This window comes from Papaver somniferum, chromosome 2 (assembly GCF_003573695.1).
Source record: "Papaver somniferum cultivar HN1 chromosome 2, ASM357369v1, whole genome shotgun sequence".
In the NCBI taxonomy this organism is placed as follows: domain Eukaryota; kingdom Viridiplantae; phylum Streptophyta; class Magnoliopsida; order Ranunculales; family Papaveraceae; genus Papaver; species Papaver somniferum.
The window spans coordinates 105,384,562-105,397,700 of record NC_039359.1 but is presented as its reverse complement, the minus strand read 5'-3'; the positions used below and the strand labels follow the sequence as shown (position 1 = coordinate 105,397,700).

Here is a 13,139-nt window from a genome sequence, read left to right as displayed (position 1 = left end):
AAGCAGGGGACTTAACGTTGATGGTGGTTTTTAACTTAGGGTTAAAATCGTAAAACCTTGCATCTGATGTGACGTCACTCTGCAAAGAAACAGTTCCGTGAGTATTAATCTCTCCACCGGCATATTTATATGATCCATTCAATATATCTACATGAAATATTATCCAGACTGGCGAATGTAGCAACCATCCCAAACACTCTGTAAATTTCGTCACCTCGCCAATACAAGACTCACTGAGTACTTTCATGTGCTATGTTCCCCGGCAGAACCCTTAATATCGGTATGGCATGACGTATTTATGTTCACTCGCAGCAGAGTAGCATGAACCTCCAAGTATCAAAGTTAAGACCATCGCATGAAATGCTCAGACGGAAAGCACACTGCATTCTGTATATAAGGATTTTTGTGGCAGCATACAAAATCCATCCAGTTATTGTGATAACTCATAAAAATCTCATAAACCCGACTAATTTGCAAAATCAGGGTTTCGCGCCCCGCGCAATACACTAGACCCCGTTGGTCGAAAAACTATGCTTAGCCAAACTAGGCGATTAAATCCGCCACAGCGCACTGGAAGTGTGTCCACGCCCTAGCTTGCCGGCCCCACTTCCCATCTACCAATCATGTCACTTTAAATCCGCCACAGCGCATTGGAAGTGTGGCCACGTCCTAGCTTGCCGGCCCCACTTCTCATCGACCAATCAGGTCGCTCTAAACCCGCCACACTCACAGAGAAGTGTAGCCACGCCCATGCCTGGCCGTCCCTCTTACATTAACCAATCAAGTTTCTTTAAACTCGCCACAGTGTTGAAAAGAAAGAAACCGCGCCAGATGGCCACAAAGCCAATTGGCTTCCCAAAAACGCGCCAACATGCCAAACGGCATGCCAAACATGTCGAACGCGCCAAACGCGCACATGCCAAACGCGCATACCAGGCACATATGCCAAACACGCCAAATATGGCCACTCACCACATGCAACATGCCATATATACTAATTAGGTTTCGACAAGCCAAACCCTAATTTAGGCAATATTTTCACACAAACATGCCAAAATTTCAGTGGCCATGGATACGCCAGGCGCCACCTGCCAATGGCATGCACGAATCGTGCCATCCATGCCGCAATGCAGCTGGCACGCATTAAAGGCGCCACTGCCTACGAAAGGTATCCATAATCGACGGCTATCCTTCCTCCTGAGATGCAATCTCAGCCATCCAAGTTTGTTGCCAAACTGATAGACTTGTGGCAACTTTTAGGAAACCAGCCGCCTAAATTCAGCGGCCATGGATACACCAGGCGCCACTTGCACCGCTGCGCCACTAGCATGCACGAGCCATGCCGCCAAAACATTGTCCAGGACACCAAATTCCCAATTTGGCCACGGCGCTAAATCCTAATTTCGTCCACAGTGCCAAATCCTAACTTTGGCCATGCCGCCATGCCACAGGAGCGGCTATGCCACTTGCGCAATTGTGCCAACGGCATGCACGATTCATGCGAGCCATGCCACAACATCGCTGCGCGCGTTAAAGGCTCCACTGCCTACAGAAGGTAGCCGCGATCGATGGCTACCCTTCCTCCTGAGATGCAATCTCAGCCATCCAAGTTCTCCACCGAACTGATAAACTTGTGGCAACTTTTAGGATACCAGCCGCCTAAATCCAGCGGTCATGGCTACGCAAGGCACCATTTGCACGAGCCATGCCTTTCATGCCGCTGGCATGCCTTAAAAATGCCATTGCGCCATTATTAGGGGCCAACAGAAGGTAGCCATAATCGACGGCTACCCTTCCTCCTGAGATGCAATCTCAGCCATCCAAGTTTGCCACCGAACTGATAGACTTGTGGAAACTTTTAGGAGACCGGCCGCCTAAATCCAGTGGAGGTAGCCGCGATCGACGGCTACCATTATTCATAAGATGCGATGTTTTCCATCGAAGTTCGCCACCGAGCCGGCAAGCTCGTGACAAGTTTTAGGCGACCAGCCAATACGAGCCTAATAGCATCACATGTTATTTACCTTCGATAAGCCTCTCAATTTTAACTTGCCACATGTAGCAAAGGGCTACATGTTTTCCACGAAAACACTCGAGACATCAAAACATGTCACAAACTGGGGGATACTCATCAGTGTATTGTTCTGGCGGTTTACAGCGTGCGGCGTGCAATACGCCCATTACAGGAAAGTGTCGTAAAGCGGGGCGGTTAGTAATGGCAAGAAGTAATGGTGTAAACGTATCCTTCATTATGGAAATATAAATTCCAGGCATTACCCGTTACTCCCTTCTTCCACTACTCAATCGTTTCCACTTCCTACGAGACCAGGGTACATTTTGTTGCGACTTGTATAAATAGGTCTCACCTATTTCCACCAAATAACAAGTTTTGGTCGGAGAACAACACAGTATTCAGAAATCACCTGAAATCACCTGGTAGCTTTCCATTCTGCTATCCAGTTCTACTTTCTGATACAAGTCGTAAACACCCACACTTCCGGAATCAACTATTCTGGTCTCAACACTTTCTTCGCTTCCCTCCCTAAGACCAACCCTTTCTCCTTCACTTTGTGACCGAAGCAAGCCTGGAACTACCATTTCTTGGTTTAGACCAGAATTGTACAGATTGATCTCTCGAATCAAAAGTACTCCCTTGCAGTACATTGTTTAGGGTTTAGAGTAGTTTCTCTTCCACACAAACGAAATTACCAAAATCAGCAGAAACGGTTTTCACCCATAAACAGAGAGTTACTTCGAATTTCCTTAACCGTCAGAGTAAAATTTTCTTAAATATGAGACTAAAATTTTGTTTTTTGATTAAATTTTGGATGTAATTTGGGGTAACGTTTGGTAATAATTTCGACTGATTTAGTGGAAAAAGAAATTAAAGAAAAGAACATATTCCATCAATTTCTTCTGAAAGTAACTGGTTTTTTAATTGTTTTTACCCGGGTGAAATAAGAAAGTGTGAGCCTAAAAGGTCTGACATTAGAAGAAAATAACTAAAAAACTAATGAATCGTTACCAGTACTATAAAAGCATGTTTGGTTCAAGTTATTAACAACCCAGGAATTATATTACCTTGTAATCCAATTCCAAGAATTGGATTCCAAGGAAAAAGATTCATGATTCAGATTTTTATTATTTGATTGGCGTAATTCAATTGCAGGGAAATCCGTATCTTCCAAATCACTTCAATACCCTTCTTTCCTGTAATTTATTGGCGTAATTCAATTGCAAGGAAACCCATATCTGCTAAATCACTTCAATACCCTTCTTCCCCTACTTTAAAATTTTCGCCTAAACCAAACAAAACAAACCCAAACAAATAACCAAAAGGAGAATCAAAGAGAGAGTGTTGAAATAAAGAGAAGTAAGGAATAACTGTGATGGCACACCCTAAATCCCCAAATCCTACTATTGTGATTGCAAACTCTAAAAATCGCTAATATCGATTTCCCGCTGAAGAAGAAGAATGCATAAATAACAATAATCAATTAATCATAGTCGATCACTTTAGGCTTTATTTTTTGCTTTCATTCTCTCCCTCTCTCGATCCATTTCAGAACATGAAGAATGAGAACAATCATTTTGGATTTAGTTTTGTCAGAAGGTTAATTTCGCCATTCTCTTTATTTTCGTGTTCTTGGTCTGGAATCGGATTTTATTCCATCGATAATTCGTTGGAACAGAAAAGAAGGATTTGGAAGGAATTAGATTCTGTGTTCAGGTTAATTCCATGAGAAACTAATTCTGAGATTATATTGATTATTTGGTTCGGATTAATTGGGCCAATTACCTCAGAATTGGATTCCGAGACTTCCAAAAACTTGAACCAAACACGATGTAAGTATAAATTGGTAATACTGCGAAACTACAAAGAAACTTTCGCAATCTTATACTCCCTCCTTTCCAATTTAGTTGATGTTTTAGGGGTTTTTTTGTGTTCCGAAATAGATGAGAGTTTAAGTATTTTCCCCAACTTCTCACTAGTTTACCCCTGGTTTGGAATCAAACCATAACACTAATTCTCATTGTAATCATCAAATAAGGTAATTAATTCAATTTTTAAATATATTTCATGAAAGATATATACTCCATCTTTGTTAATTCTTTACTAAAAACTAGGTGTTTTAAACTTTTAAGAATGTATTAATACGGGTGAATTTGGAAAAAAAAAAATTATTCTCTTTGTTATTTCTTAATCTACGTGAAAAACTCTATAAGATCAACTAAAATGGAACGGAGGGAGTATCTTATGAAAGGAAAGGTGGTACAATGGTGATTGTTGTATAAAAGATTATCTCCATGATAGAGATCGTTAACGGTGAAATTAGGAGAAGTTATTTGTTTTCTAGAGTTTTCTCATCAGACGGCGTAATATAAATTAGAAATTAGAAAGTAAGGTCCCAATTGTGGATCCATTTTAGAAAGAAGAAAAAGACCATGTTTGGCTATACTAACGGTCTACCACGACTGTTACAACCGATATAAACTCGTATATACAAAACGTTTTATTTACTGTTTTTACGTGAAAAAACGGTCATAGCCCTTATATATATATATAGGTTATATAAACGAGTCCGACTCCGGTAAGTTTAAATCATCTGAATGCTATGAAACTATGCTTGGTACTACAACTACGCAGGACTGCGGTTTTGCTACTGTGATACTGCCGCAAGACCTCCAACTCCCCCTTAAAGTAACATTCATGCTTTGGGCGGCCATACACTTCGAGCTGGTGCATTTCCATTGTTGATCGAATGGTAGATTAATAATAAAGAAATGCACATCCAAAATCATTCTACATCACAGTAAGAGATGATTTAGAACAAACACAAAGTCATACTATAGATATTCAAGGCAAATCCAATGCAACACAAATGTTTGTAACATAGAGAAACAGGCAACTACAAACATTCACCATTTTGCATTTTCAATATCCTAACAAAAACAGTTTATCAGGATAACCAAAAACCACAAACGGCAAAGAAATTATTCGGCACTACAATGTAAGATGCATATAAGTTATAACAAGCTAAAAACAACATAAAACAAGCAGCTGTAAAATAAATGTCTGGAACTTAGAAGAGCCCTTCAACTTCCAAGTGATCACCTTCAAACAAGATTATCATTACCAGACTCCTTCCTCTCTGAAGTGCTAACAGACAAAACTCCTTCGTCAATCGCGTGATAATACACGAGATTCTGAACAGCCAACCCCAAGAAATTCAACACTGCTAGTACAAGGACCCATAGTGAACTGATCAAAACCCTATATATAATGTCCTTATCAGATTGCATCACCAAGTTTGCACCAAGAGTAACTTCATAAGCAACAACGAAGTAGAATACAAGCCAACCCGTACCAATTCTTTTCGTTTGTAAGATTTGTGTAATTTTCTTTATGGCTGTTGGACCGTATACTTCTGGTTCAAGAACCGAAAGCATATTGGCAAAGTTCCACCATACTATAAAATTACCATGAACGACAAAGACTAGAAAAACATAGATGATAAAAAAGACGGTACCTATGACGGTTACCAGGACATAATCAATTTTCGGTATTGTACGGATCAGGGTAAGAGTTGTCCAGATCAGAGTAAAAACAGCGCAGTAAGCCATGTAGTTCATGAAAATCTGGGGCAAGGCATGAAGAAAGGTGATTCCAAGACGTTTTAAGATACGAGGAATAGCAGAAAGAATAGAAACGTGAGACAAGGGTTTTGATACAGTGAAAGTTATAGCAGTGATAGACAGATAATAGAAGGGTAAGAACAATACAAGGTAGAAGCAGTAGCGGATAGGATATGTGCCAAGGATTTCTTCGTACGTAAGGTATGAGTTTGCGTATTGATATTCAGGTGATGATTTGGTAAACAGATTGGCAATAAAGGTACATAGTGCGAGTATATTCATAGTTTCCAACTGAACTTGAAGAAATGTAAGAGGGAGTATGATCAGTTAGAAAATAAAGAAGAATGTTTTTGGAGATGCTTTCAGTATTGTTTTTAGAAATGTATTGACACATGCATCTCTTACCAATTCTTTGATGGTTTGATGTGCCTTCAAGAATTCGGGATCTTCAAACTCCATTAATGCTGCTGGTTGTGAAGAGAAGAAATCTCTTTTTAGTGAAAGGAATTCTAGGAAAGCTTTTGCTCAATGCTTCCAGCAGCTAAGCTAGAGTTGTATTGCTATGGTACTACTTCATGCTTGCTTACTAGGTATTATATAGATGCTGAAATGAAATTGCAATCGTGGTGGTAGCTGAGGCTTGTGAATGCTCTCGGATTGTGGTAGATGTGGAAACTACTCAGAAACCTAGTGAGGCACACAACATAAGTCATAAAGTGGGGTCTTTTTTCTTGGAACGGAACATTCTCATTTAAAATCAAATTACTTTATTTTTTTTTCTTATTTTCCGTTTACAAAATAAAACAATGTGCTTCACGGGTTTCTGTTTGGGAAGTAAATTTTGTGATTTAATTTTACACTTCATGTCATTCTACATATACTTGCTCAAAAGCCAAAACTGCTTTCGAGTTCTTAAATTCTAGCTACAAATATCAATATAGGGTTCAGACCTAGCAGTTAAAGGGCAGGTCTTTTCTACACAGACTCCTTTTACAACTCCACCAAAATGGAGAGCCATGAATGTAATGGACCACATGTTCACTACTTTTGAATAACATCACAATACAGTAATATTAAATGAAAGGTCTTGTTACCATTTCCATGTTTCAACTTTCGTGAGGTGCCATGAAAGCTACTCTTAGAAAAGGACAACTTTTGAATCAAACTGGGAGCTGGTGGTTGGTCATTTTACTGCTTTCCTTTACGAATACAAAAGGACAACCGAATCCCTTCCACAGAAAAGGAAAAAAAGAATCTTATTGAGAGAAGGCCCAGAGAGTAGTTCATTCAATCCCAACCTGATTGCAGCATAAAATAAAATTTTACTTTGTGCAATCCCACATAATGGTGCTACTCAATAATTAGTACTTTTATTGCTCTTTGGCACCTTATTATGTTCTTTGGGGAATGGCAGATGTCTTTCCTCTCTTTCAGTAGTAAGAATAATACAACTGCAACTTTTTTATTATAATCATCTCTTAAAAATGGGTTGTTACTTGATATTCAGGGAATCTTCTGCAAACAGGTTCTCTTCATGGATGCTCATTCAGCTGCAAAGGGTTTTTCACAGATGGGACGTCCTTGTAGGTTGCATACAGGGGAAGATCGAGAGCTTCCTCTGATATTTTCCCATCCTCGTGAATCTTTGATATCAAGCTCTCTAGGGAAGAAAAATTGGCCTGTGCATACGAGCCAAGGAACAAGAAGAAAAGGGCTGAGAGTTGAGCAAACAGGCCTGTGAAATGATAAAGTACTTTGGCTGGAAGAGAACATAAAGAAAACCCAGTTTGGCGGTTCTATTTCAAATATTTCATCATCAAGACCTTTAGGAGCTAAAATGTTAGTACTATAATAGGTCAGGTTTGGATGGTAAGATGTGTTAACCTAAACCATGGTCAGCAAACTGGATGAAAGGGCACTATTGACTATAGTTCCAGGTAGTACAGTAACTAAAATAAACTGATATATACATATGTACTACAGTACCTCTGGTCGTATGTAGCCAACGATGGCAAGACGTAGTTCTTCCCCATAGAAATCCTCATTGAAATCATGAAGTAGCCATGGCTCCTGCAGGAATAACATATAATGCTACGTCAGGATCCAACAAGGACAAACAGAACTACTCGTTTATTGTAATACACTTACAATAGTATTTTCAGTGTTATTGAAGTATGGATTCCAACCAATACTCATGACCATCTTATAGACTCCTCGAGTTGATAATCCAGCCCAACCAAAGTATACCCCAGAGGGATGGTAAGAGAGTATATCTGACCAGCCCTCCGTTGATAAATTTGCTGAAAGAAAGACGATTTGAAATTTATCATTACCAAATTAAGGCATAAAATCACATTATAGCTCCTCCCAAGTTAGACACTGAGTAAATCAAAAGAAGATGCATCCCCATAAATCACAATGTCAGAAAAGAAGCAATATGACCAAGTCAAATCGTAAACATCCTCATATACCTGTAGGTATCCCAAGTACCTTTGAGCCTCGCCCATAGCCTTTAATAACAGGACCTCCTATATACCATGGTTCAATAGGCAGAGTACCGTTGATCCCTGAAAGATGAAACAACGCCTTTCATGACACCATCTAAGAGGTACACACTAGGAAAAGAAAAATACAAAAAATTGAAAGAAGCTTAAATCAAAGATAGCAAAGAGATTCAGAATATACAGTCTTGAAAAGGAGGCAAGCCCCAGATTTCAGGTCGCAGGTCGAGCAGAGAGTTGACCACCTCATCAGCTGAAGCATAAAGATGGGATTGTTTTGGATATGATGGTACGGCAACCACTTCCATTCCAGCAGCCTTAGCACCTCCAACCCCAGGTCTGTTAAGGTGAAGACACTCTTGCATTAGTAATAGCAGCAGTAACACGACATAACTAATGAGCTATACATCTCACCATCCAGTTCTGTCATGGGGAAACAACAGAGCCTTGCTACTTTTAACTTGAAGGTCAGTTACAACATAATTGACCTGGGACTACTACCATCAGTCTCAATTGTCACATTTGGAGTTTGGAAGTCCACCAACTTTTTACTAAATAACAGTTAATCAAGTTGTTCACCATGTAACTTAGATTATGTGTGATCTCATACTCTCATGACCAGTTTGCAGTAAGCATGAACCTATATCAGTAAAAAGTGACGCGATTCGTAACTTGTCAACTCCATATCTAAATAAATGTCCCAGAAATATTTCATCCGAAAGACATATCTGGCATATGGTTTCATCATGATATTTCTATAAAAACTTAAGTATGTACAGAAAAATAAAACCACTTACAATGAGTCCTCAATGACAAGGCAGTTAGAAGGCTCAGCATTCAACAACTTAGCTGCCTCAAGGAATCTTCAGGAGAAAATCAAGCAACAAACACAAATTAGATGCATATATCGAATTTATCCACAGTTAAGAAGTAGGATATGCAAAAACCTCTCACATTTCAGGAGATGGCTTCCCCATTCTCACCTCATCACCACCGACGATAGCAGAGAAGGATTCTTTCCAGCCTAAACATAGACATAGCGAGACTATAAGATCAAACGTGAAAAAAACATTAATCTGCATGTATTGGTTGTAATTTTCATCTAGTATTTGGTTGTTTGAGATAGGATAGATCTAAAGCAGAATCAGACCTTGATGGTAGGATAGTTTAGTTTCTATGCTTTCCCTTGGAGAATTTGAAGCCAATGCCATGGGTACACCATGTTGCTTCAAATGTTTAATTAATCGGTTGGCACCAGGGAGAGCTCTAATATTGCACCACCTATAGTGAACAACATAATAACCCATCTTAGAAACACTTATAGTTCGTATTCGTATGGATGCTAATAGTTGGCCATGAAATAAACACCCGAAGTACAATATCAACAACAAAAGGCTCACTATTCTCTTCTTCATCTCCTAGAGTTCGTAAAAGAATAACAAATAATTTACAAGCAGATAGCAGAAGAGAAAATGGAATAGTTTTGTATATGTGTGTGTGTGTGCGCGCGCGTAGAGAGAGAGAATGAAATCACAAATAACATTATATATATATATATATATGATAGCCAGAAATATCTTAGGTTCCCTAAATAACATGAAGTGTTTAGGCAACATAATATACAAGGAAAATTGTATACTATATCGTTAGTTGTTGAACTCTGTCCCAGTCACATGAAAGAAAGATTCGGGAAGATTTTACATGAGTAACATGTCATGGAAACTCCCAGCTAACCAGCTGAAAATATCCAATCAATCAACCATGATGATGCACATTAAGAAAAAAAAATACTTCACACAGATAGTTACCGTTCAGAAAACATTGGGGTAATTTCCGACATGAATTCATCAGTCGTGCAAGGGAGCTTATAATCCTCTACAATAGCAGTTGCAGCTTCAATTGGTGTCTTCCCTACAATCTGGAGGGCCATTTTTGTATCCCATTGTTTCCCATACTTTCCAAGAAGCACTTTTAAGACATCACCAACTATGCCATCTGTCATGAAACTGAAATCAAGTTATGCCCAAAAATAACATATGAGAAGCTACAAAATCAAAGAGGTATAACATACAAAACAAGTACATGGTGTTGCCCAACCGCCCTGTATTACTCAGATAGAGTAGATGTTTTCGCTGTACACAAAACTAACTTAAACACTGACTAAGAGTACTTGGAAGAACTGGGTACTTATTTGTGGTGCAAGTGAACATCTCAAGAGTGATTCGAAAATATTATTAAAACCCACCTGTATTAAGAAGAGTACCATCTAAATCTAGGATGACACATGACAACAACCTCCTCAAAGGCGTGGCTGCTGCCATTCTTGATGCCTTTTGGTGATGAATTCCGCACGAAGTTTATATCTTTACTCAAAAATGCCTCTGAAAAAAGAAAGAGAATTTAGGTTTAAGAAACAGTAACAAGTAAGCATAAATGAAAGTATGCATAAATTTTATTAAGTTAAGCATCTACATAGGAAACTGAATGAAACCAAATGAATATGGAACTCAGTAATACACACGTACCAGATTTTTTACTTTTAAGCAAACAGTTCTTAGTAACCAGAAATAAAGTAGTAAAAAAAGCCCCTTAACTATACAGTCTGTTTTAACTTTCTCTGGTGTCAGCTGTGTGTAGCTTGAGAGTGCAGGAACTTAATCTAAAGTCAGTGTAAAACTGCTAATGATGAACTTAATCTAAAGCTGGCTTCCGGCACACCACAGTTCATTTAGAAGTCTCCCCATTAAGACAGAGTCAGAAAATCAATATGCATTCTGTTCCTATAGTTCAGATACTTCCTCAACCAGACCTTGAAAACTAATCCCAGTCCCTTGAGACTTAGAAATTAACATTCCATTCACTTACTCATAAAGGCATTTATCAAGTCTAAGCACTGAAAAGGTTCTCTTAAGGATTTTATCAAACAGTACCAAGGGAACTATCAAATTATATAACAAAGAAATAGTAGATCTCAAATCAGACTTTATAAAGCTTCTTGGAAACCAAATTGATAAACCCAGAGAGGAGAACAAACAATCAGATAATGTTTTGCATGAATCGCAACCAAACACTGATAGATAGTTATCTGTGGGTCTTCTTACACCTACATTCTAAATTCTACAAATTAGAGCCCTACAAATTGGCCCCCAACGGATCATGCACGAGCATAGTATCACATGATATGCGAAGAATTCAGACCCTTCCATTGGAAGCTATAAAATACTTTAGCACTACAATTATGACATTCAACTCCAAGATTCATACACTAAAACTAATTAAACACATTTCAAAGAATGGCAATCAAGTTCCAAATTTGTTTCTCTTTTTGAAATTCAGATTTTAAACAGTAATTCTCTATCATACTCTGCCTTATATAAACACCGTCAGTGAAGATAGTTCAATTTGATGGTGCTGCCAGTGGGTTATATTACCTAGACGGATATAAAAATATGGGACTTGTCTTTCTTCAAAAACATGGGAAAGAATTTACTTTAAAACCTAACTATCAACACACCCACTTCTCAAAATCAACATAATTTAGGGTTACAAATCGAATCGATCCAGTGATGACAGTGAGATTCATACTAACTGTGATGATAATAATAATCAAAATCATAATTCGAAATTGCTTAACACCATCATACCTTCTAACATTCAAGCATCATAAGTTCTACTGCTTACCAACCTGATTCTTTGTTGTTGAGGAAGAACTTGAATGAGGAAATAGTATATCTGGCTAGAATATCCAGAAGCCAAAAAGAGAAAAGGTGAATACGGTATGTAAACCAGTGTCCCCGGTTTTAGCAAGAGGTCCTTCGAAAAGCGCGTGTATTACACGTTTGTAATTTGAAGGTTTGGATTTTGGTGTTTATGGCGTTGAGTGCAGAGACCTTTAAAGTTTAATCCGAGGATTTTGGACATTCGAGGGGTATGTTTTTGTTGGATTTTGTATGTGGATTGTGTTGATGTATGGTCATCATGTAATCTTATAGGGCAATTATGTACTTTTGCATAAGAATGCTTAATGATAGAGTATAAATTTGTCTTAATACTTGGGATTCGGGGAATTGATCTAGAGATTTCGGAAACCTTATCGAAAGTTGTGATTAAATGGAGAGAGTAATAATGGAGAAGATTTTCTTTGAGTGTTCAATAATTCGGTCGCCCCATGTATGCGCGTCTGAGGTGAATCTTTAATTTACGCCGGACCATGGAATAGACTATTTATTTACGTCCCGCTTTAAACGTAGATAGTATTTATCCTTGATACCATACGCATTTTTAATGCTGCCAAACGAAATGTTTGGGTTAAGTACCATTTTGGGAAACAACCCAAGAAAGTACGCTTTCATTGCCATGTAATTGATCACAATGATGAAACTTGTGAAGAGGCGGCATGGGCTATCTATATATACGGATTGACAGAGAAAGAATTTGAAGATCTCCAGGTAAAACATGCCCATATGATTGAAGAAATGCTCTAGAAACAAATGAGTCAGGTAAAGCTGATGGGCCGAGTGGAGCAGCTAATGGGCTGAGTTATGAAAACGATGATGGGTCTAACCCAAGAAAGAATAAAAGAAGTGGAAACTACTACCACACCCATTTTAAAGATTTTATCCACTGTAACACCCACGGGCGGAGAAGTTCATGCACGCACCCATATCCATTATTTTCTAAAATCATGTTTTCCCGAGATTTCTTTTTTTTCCATGGCTGCCGCTGTATTGAGAAGAAGAGGAAAAAGATTATTATCTGCTTCATTGATATCTGCTTCTAGATCTGTTGATGCTGTTTCTGGACCTTCTTCTTCCTAGTAAAAATATTATTTGAAGTGGTTTTACTGTTGAAAATCGATGTGGGATTTGGAAGTTGAATCGCTGATGTTGTTGACGATTGAGGAGTGTGTTCTGGTGGGTTTAATTAGGTCATTATATAGAAGGTTAGGGTTTACTGAAGGTATAAAAATTGAATTATAGGAAGGGGGGTTTGAATTCGTAG

General features: G+C 38.5%; 1 protein-coding gene across 2 annotated transcripts; it reads right to left on the bottom strand.

Annotated features, from left to right (window-relative positions):
* Window positions 1-6,790: 6,790 nt before the first annotated feature.
* Window positions 6,791-12,058, bottom strand: LOC113348674 (bifunctional riboflavin kinase/FMN phosphatase-like). 2 transcript variants are annotated; one of them, XM_026592525.1, is made up of 11 exons: window positions 11,783-12,058; window positions 10,384-10,519; window positions 9,947-10,133; window positions 9,289-9,419; window positions 9,093-9,162; window positions 8,936-9,001; window positions 8,323-8,477; window positions 8,109-8,204; window positions 7,786-7,937; window positions 7,624-7,707; window positions 6,791-7,316 (listed from the first exon to the last, which is right to left on the bottom strand). In XM_026592525.1, exons 2-11 carry the CDS (start codon window positions 10,457-10,459, stop codon window positions 7,170-7,172), a joined length of 1,164 nt encoding a protein of 387 aa, XP_026448310.1. In that variant the 5' UTR covers window positions 10,460-10,519; window positions 11,783-12,058; the 3' UTR covers window positions 6,791-7,169. The 2 variants fall into 2 exon arrangements, with proteins under 2 accessions (XP_026448310.1, XP_026448311.1); XM_026592526.1 differs by having other exon boundaries at window positions 11,824-12,058.
* Between the last annotated feature and the right edge of the window lie 1,081 nt (window positions 12,059-13,139).

What these genes read in the sequence shown, in the direction of transcription:
- LOC113348674 (XM_026592525.1), bottom strand. Translation starts at nt 10,459, where the DNA reads ATGGCAGCAGCCACGCCTTTGAGGAGGTTGTTGTCATGTGTCATCCTA. An exon ending in GGGAAGCCATCTCCTGAAAT is followed by an intron (nt 9,002 to 9,092) that starts GTGAGAGGTTTT and finishes TTTCTCCTGAAG; the next exon opens with ATTCCTTGAGGCAGCTAAGT. An exon ending in ATAACACTGAAAATACTATT is followed by an intron (nt 7,708 to 7,785) that starts GTAAGTGTATTA and finishes TTATTCCTGCAG; the next exon opens with GAGCCATGGCTACTTCATGA.